The 6,870-nt window shown below is 36.0% G+C and overlaps 2 protein-coding genes across 2 annotated transcripts; both read right to left on the bottom strand.

Annotated features, from left to right (window-relative positions):
- Positions 1-264: 264 nt before the first annotated feature.
- Positions 265-2,592, bottom strand: LOC133671045 (uncharacterized). The gene is made up of 5 exons (XM_062091665.1): positions 2,238-2,592; positions 1,972-2,144; positions 1,468-1,536; positions 548-605; positions 265-455 (listed from the first exon to the last, which is right to left on the bottom strand). Exons 1-5 carry the CDS (start codon positions 2,424-2,426, stop codon positions 447-449), a joined length of 498 nt encoding a protein of 165 aa, XP_061947649.1. The 5' UTR covers positions 2,427-2,592; the 3' UTR covers positions 265-446.
- Positions 2,593-3,984: 1,392 nt separating this feature from the next.
- LOC133670537 (large ribosomal subunit protein eL19y) lies at positions 3,985-6,180 on the bottom strand. Its single transcript, XM_062091045.1, has 5 exons — positions 6,013-6,180; positions 5,374-5,496; positions 4,895-5,208; positions 4,278-4,333; positions 3,985-4,175 (listed from the first exon to the last, which is right to left on the bottom strand). The coding sequence occupies exons 1-5, from the start codon at positions 6,122-6,124 to the stop codon at positions 4,151-4,153; spliced, it is 630 nt and encodes a 209-aa protein (XP_061947029.1). The 5' UTR covers positions 6,125-6,180; the 3' UTR covers positions 3,985-4,150.
- Positions 6,181-6,870: the final 690 nt, after the last annotated feature.

The raw sequence follows: 6,870 nt of genomic DNA, 5'->3' as shown, positions 1-6,870 counted from the left end.
ATAAAGGAAGAAGTTGGCAAAATTATTAGGAACAAGCATTTGAAGATGACATTGATGCCATCCTGCAGATAAAAGATGGTAACAAAATGATCTGGATCTTTAATTTCTTTCTGTAGCCAAGTGTGAAACTACTTCGAAGACTCGAAAGTCTTGAACTACATCGATCCCTTTTCTTAAAGATCTCATCGCCCAGGCACATGACTTGCTCGGATGAAGAAAGCCAACTACATTGAGAGGATGGCCAGCAGAACTAAAAAACGTAAGTAGGAACAGAATAATAGATTTTTAATCGACAAAAACTGGAGTTACATATCGCATCAAGTACCAACAGCTTAAACTTCCTTGGATCTAAGATACAAAACAACATTGTCTAAAGCAACAAACAAAATCAGACACTACGCAAAAAGTTACGGATCTTTGGAGCTCAGGATCACTCCTTGGACTTCTTAGTTCCCCTGCAAACAAACAACAAAGGGAACAGTTAACATATTGTGTTAAAACAAGAATATTTAGTCAAAGTATATACTATTGTAACATATATACTCACTCTGCTGCTTGAGAAGTAGCAGGAGGAGCCGCTACTGGTTTTTCGGTCACAGGGCCCTGTAAAAAATCACAATGAACAACATAAACATCCCATTTTATACAAAACTACCCGGTATCTATGCTAAATTATGGCTAAACGCAGACTTGGTCCAATCTCATATGACACAGAGTATCCTTAAAGCCCTGTTCTGTGGCCGTAAGGACATCCAGGCACCAAACCAGCTTGAGGCACACACCAAACTGACATGGTTCGAAGGACAAGGACAAGAGGTCTAAAGTTTCATCTTACACAATTTATAACGTGGGAGAGTTGCCACTGCTAATCTCTATTTTGCAGCCTGAGCCTTATTCCACGTCAATCTCCGAAATGAGTTGACAACTATGACCAAAGGTCCTTGATTGTTTTAGCACCGATACCAGGACCTTCCAGTATTTTCTGATTTCCACCTAAGAAAGTCTAGCACCAATGCCATTATCATTCTATATCTAACTATTGGATTCAATGTAAACTTGCTTGAAAAAAACAAATTGTGTTGGAAAACGTTATTGCTAGTTGAGATATATAATTGCCATATCTGACAGAGACAAATCAAGGGTTCATTTTCCTTTCAACATAAAGGCATTGCCTTGTATGTCTTTGGAAAAATCCCATGCCACCAAATGCACAGCGGTGGTGGTGACTCTTGTGATCATATTTTTTGAACATCCGGTTGGAGGCCATGAGAGATGTTCTATTGGTGCCTCTGAATTGGAAGGAATTCAAAGACAAAGGAGAAATGATCTTAGAAGAATATCACCTCAATATTCAAAGAAAGTACAGCTTGTTAAACACAAAGCATAAACACACTAAAGATGGATGAACATGGAAAATTAAGGAAAGCCAAACCACAAGATAAGTAAATAACAGACAAGGACTTTCCTCGAAGAAGACTGATGCCGAATGAAATTGTGCATCCAATAAGCCCTATCAAAGGCAAGAGCCCATATTTCCTGCACATAAAAAGGGAAATCATTACCATTACAGTATTGCGGCCTGACACTAATTTAATCCTACACAGGGGGAAGTCTAGAGTGTCAGCATCGTCCCAAAGCCGATGCTGGTTAGATCATTGGTTAAAAGGTATTACCAACGTCAAATCCAATGCTGTTAAAGGCATGACGCAGGCAACGTAGCAATCCCATATATGTGACATGTGGGTATAAAATTCATCAGAATATGCGCACATGCATTGACGGACTGAAATTGATCAGTTAATAACTTATGCGAATCTTGAATGTGACCTACCAATGCGATTTTCACATATTTATGTTTAGGATTTAAGCACATATGACTGGAATTGATTAAAAAAAATTCTACTTTTATCTAAATTTTCAATCAAGACAGAACAAGGTAATCACTGAGAGCAAGAGAGAAAGGGAACAAACCCAATAGTGAGACGGTTTTTAGGGTCCCCAGTGGCATAGCCAGTGAAATAGAAAAACCGAGTGACAGTATAAATGGATCCAAGAGCAACACAAGCACAAGGATGCCTTATCCCTCCTAACACCATCAGTAAAAAGAACACTGGCATCAGTTCCAGGGAATTCTGATGCCCTCTCTGCACCACAGAACCAAAAAAAAAAAAAAAGAGAGGTTAAAATCCAAATTTCAGGAAACAGAAACAAGAAAAGAAAAGCAAGGGCAAGAGGACCTGAATACAGTTGAAGAGGTTGGCATCTTTGTTTTCTGATTCGATAGCATAAAGGGCTGGATATGGGACGTTGTATTTCTTGCGAGCTTTGCCAACCTGGAATCCCATCCAGAAATTGAGAAAGCAATAAGCAACAAGAACAAAAGCTACATTGCCAAATCCTCTAGGGAACATTTCTACTCCTGCCATGATGTCTGGTTTTGGAACTGAAAGAAACGGAACCCACTTCTCTTATACTCTAGTTCTGAGCTGTCGAGGTTGACGTTTTGAGTTTGTGTTTGTGGCTTTGTCGGTTTTTCTGAACTGTTCCTGCCTTTTTCTTCTAGGGAAGCCCACAAGAATAAGCTACGCCATCATAATCTTTTTGAATAATTTGTCAAAACAGTTAACAGGCCAGTTCTGTCCTGGTTTCGAAGCTGTGACACCCCTTTTGTCAAGCACATTGTTTTAAATCCCAAGTATTTTCCCTTTTCATATAATTTTTTTTAATCCGAGGTTTGTTTCTTTCTCAAGTTTTGCAAGTTTATCTAGAATTTTTTTTTGAAAACAAAATTCACTAGTAACTTTTTCTTTCATCTCTTTCTAATTTAAAACCAGGTGGTATTTTCACCAAATCGTAAACTAAACTCACCTTCCAATGGATTGAAGGCAGATAAGTCATAGAATTCGTAAAAGATGGTATTCTAAAGACTTGATCCTAGCAACTTGACCCACAGAGAACATCCACTAGCCAACTGGGACAGTCGTCAAGGACCAAATTAATCAAAGCTTGGCGGCACTCTACAGTACGATCGCTACTGATACGTTTTAAAAATATGTTTAGTATACAAAAGCATTAAATATTAAATAGATATTTTATTTAGACTTGTGACTTGATGTTAAAAATAAAGAAAGTTGAAAAAACATTATATTAACATATTTTAAAGCAAAAATAACTCTTGCACCCACTGTACAAATCATGCAGGCTAAGGATCCTCGTTTCATACAAAAGCCATTCGAAAACAACATGCTGTCCACCAGCTCGCCGTAGGATGGCTGATAACTTTTCTCCAAGTGGGAGTGCAAATTTTAACATCATTAGTGTAATTTTCAAGACATGACAGGAAACTTGGCCAGAAATGAAATTGAGCTGACATACGAGCTTCCCGAACCGTCTAGGTCATGAACCAGAAGAGGAGAAAGGATGAACCTGGCAAAACCATTAGGAACAAGCAATTGCAGATAATATTGATGCCATCTGGTAGACAGAAGACCGTAACAAAAATAATCTGGATACTATTCTGAAGGCGATCTTTAATTTATTTCTATAACCAGGTGTGAAACTACTTCGAAGACTTAAAAATCTCAACTACACTGATACATTTTCTCAAAGATCGATGAGCACACCACCTTCTCGGGGCGAGAAAGCCAAAGAACATGTTCATCGAGTAAACTTAATTTGAAGAAAGAAACACGAAAAATAAAATTCATGATCCTAGAAACAGCTACACCTAGAATTTTTATCTATCTCCTTCTTCAAAGAAAAGCTCTAAGAAATAACGAATAACATAAATTACTCTTTTGGCATCATAAAATTACTCAAAAGCCAACACAGCCTCATATCATCTAAGAAGATAAAAAGGATAAAAAATACATGCCACAGAGAGCTCAACATGGTTGCAGGATATAGGATTTTAATGGCTCATGAAAGAAAAAAAAATATTGATAGGAAGAGGCTCAGCAGAAATAACGAACATCAAAACCGTGGTAAGAACAAAATAATAGATTTTTAATCGACAAAAACAGGAGTTACATATCGCATCAAGTACCAACAGCTTAAACTTCCTTCGATCTAAGATATAAAACAACATTGTCTAAAGCAACAAACAAAATCAGACACTAAGCAAAAAGTTACAAATCGTTGGAGCTCAGGATCACTTCTTGGACTTCTTAGTTCCCCTGCAAACAAAACAACATATGGAACAGTTAACATATTGGATTGAAACAAGAATACTTAGTCAGAGACTCAGAAGTATATACTATTGTAATACATATACTCACTCTGTTGGTTGAGAAGCAGCAGGTGGTGCAGCTACTGGTTTTTCAGCCCCAGGTCCCTGTAAAATAATTACAATGAACACCATCAGCATCCCATTTTACTCAAAATTTCCTGACATCTATGTTAAACTCTGGCTAAAAGCATACTTAGACCAATCTAATATAACAGTATTATTAAAGTCCTGTTCTGTGACTCTATGGACATCCAAGTGCCACACCAGGCTTGAGGCACACACCAAATTGACATGGACATGAAAGACAAGGACAGAAGGTCAAAAGTTTCAACATACACAATTTACAACACCTACTACGTAATTTATAGTTTTAGATGCCGGTTGATAGTGGATAATAATTGCTTTTCATTATGTATTTTTCTTGAAAATGCATCGAAATAATATATTTTTTTATTTTTTAAAATTCATTTTTGATACAAGAATATCAAAACAATCTAAAAATACAATTTTTTTTTCAAAAACACTTTTAAAACACAGAGCTCATCATTATTGAAACTTGATTGATGAGCCGAGAAATTCCACATCATCAACCAACAACAATCAGCTTTTCAAATAAATAATTCAACAATGAAGTGTTCATTAGCAGCAAGCGACTACAAATCTTACCATGGCCAAACGTTCTTCCCTCCTGGCAAATTTCCTCTCCCTGCTAGCCTTGTTCTTTGCCCTCTTGGCCTCAAATTGGTCAGCCAGGGTCTTTTCCCTAGCTTTCTCAGCCTTCGATTTGTGGATGCTCTCCATTAGAACCCTCTTGTTCTTGAACACATTACCCTTCACCTTCATGTACATGTCATGGTACATATGCTTGTCAATCTTTTTAGACTCACGATACTTGCGGAGCAGACGCCTTAGAACACGCATCCTCCTCATCCAGAGAACCTTTGTTGGCAGCCTAGCTTCCCTGGTACCCTTGCGCTTACCTAGAGTGGTTCAAACAGCTTGAAATTTAACGCTTTCTTGGACATAAACAAAATTACATGGAATTAACTACCAGTTCATCCAATTACTCTTGCAAAAACAAAAACAAAAGTGCCCGAGCACAAGTAAACTTGAAAATCGTTCATTCGTAAAATATAGTAATATACCATAGCCAGAGTGTCGTCCCTTCCTCTTTGCTTCATTCATTCGTCGAGCACGAGACCGAGAGTGAATCTTGGTTGGCTTCCTGATAATGAAGCCATCCTTGACAAGCTTCCTTATGTTCTGGCCTGAATTATTGCAAATACCATCAACACAAACTAAATCACTACAACAAAAAAATCAATCACTAACAAATTTTCGAAAACTATTTTCTTTCTATTTTTATTGTTCTTTTTAACAAAATTCCATTTCATAAGAACATCAAAACAGAACTAAACAGAAACACCAAACTAATTATCAAAACTTAAACTTCAAAACCTTCATTTACTACAACTAAAATAAACCAGGACAATTGATACATACTTCAACTTCCATAAGAAAATAGCTTGGAACCTTTTTTTTTTTTTTTGCATAAAAGGGTCCTCAAACACACAAACAACTGACAGCCTTGCATTTCAATTTCATAAAAAAAATTAATAAAACCCCCCAAAAGAATTTGCTAAATTTATATTAAATTTACAACTCATTTTAACATCGCATGAAAAAAAAAACAACCCCACTAAAAACTAAGCAAAATCCAGCAAGAAAAGAACAAAAAAACAAGACGAAATGATAACAGAGAGAAAGGTTATTGTTTTGATTACGTGAATTTGCCATGGAGATCTCATTGCCTTCATTTGGGTCAAGCCAAACTTTGCCTTTGCCACACTTGAGGACACTAGCAGCTAGCCGCTTTTGGAGTTTGAGGGAAACCATCTCCGCGTCTTCTTCGAGAGCTGTTGTGGGAGAGCGGATGAGGGCAGCGCGTGTTTATGTCGGTATTTATACCATGGGAGTTTCTTCTTCTAGGGTTTGCGGGTTGGGCTTTCGGGCTATGCTGGGTTATGGGCTGTGTGTTTGCTGAGACCATAGTCATTAAACCGGTCCGGTTAAAAAAAAAATCAACCCAAAATCAACTTAGTTTATTAAACAACATCGAGTAGTTTAATTTCAATTAAAATGTGATTTAATTTAAAATTTTTAAAATAATATTATTCTGAAATAACATTATTTTAAATTAACCTACATTAATTAATCTGAGTTAAATAGTTTAATCCATGACATATGACTTTAACATGAGTTTAAGACAGTAATATTTTTATCTTTTATACTCATAAAATATTTCAAGTTTTTTTTTTATCATAAAATATTTATATTCATCAAATTTTCTCAAATAAAAAAATAAATAAATAAATGAAACGTAAAATATCAAAGAGATTATTTTACAAAAACATTGTTTACATAAAACAAAAAAACAAACATGAATAAACCATAGCATGCATCATTGGATGGAATGGATAAACATAAACTGTGTTTAAGTTGAAAACATAAAATGAATGATTTGGTCTTTATTTACAGATCAAACTTATCCACCAAGTACTTTAATCTGAATATATATATACCACAGCACAATTCAATTTTTCTTTTTTCTTTTTTACTTTTTACTGAGGAAGAGTGAAAAA

This window comes from Populus nigra, chromosome 13 (assembly GCF_951802175.1).
Source record: "Populus nigra chromosome 13, ddPopNigr1.1, whole genome shotgun sequence".
Lineage (NCBI taxonomy): Eukaryota > Viridiplantae > Streptophyta > Magnoliopsida > Malpighiales > Salicaceae > Populus > Populus nigra.
This window is presented reverse-complemented; position numbering and strand designations above follow the sequence as displayed.

Excerpts from the sequence above, each read along its gene's own strand:
- LOC133670537 (XM_062091045.1), bottom strand. The coding sequence starts at position 6,124 with ATGGTTTCCCTCAAACTCCAAAAGCGGCTAGCTGCTAGTGTCCTCAAG. Across the intron at positions 4,334-4,894 it reads GGGAAGAACGTTTGGCCATG|GGACCTGGGGCTGAAAAACC; the intron begins GTAAGATTTGTA and ends ATTATTTTACAG. Across the intron at positions 4,176-4,277 it reads GCTGCTTCTCAACCAACAGA|GGGAACTAAGAAGTCCAAGA; the intron begins GTGAGTATATGT and ends TTTTGTTTGCAG.
- LOC133671045 (XM_062091665.1), bottom strand. The coding sequence starts at position 2,426 with ATGGCAGGAGTAGAAATGTTCCCTAGAGGATTTGGCAATGTAGCTTTT. Across the intron at positions 2,145-2,237 it reads ACCTCTTCAACTGTATTCAG|AGAGGGCATCAGAATTCCCT; the intron begins GTCCTCTTGCCC and ends TCTGTGGTGCAG. Across the intron at positions 606-1,467 it reads TTCGGCATCAGTCTTCTTCG|AGGGCCCTGTGACCGAAAAA; the intron begins AGGAAAGTCCTT and ends GTGATTTTTTAC.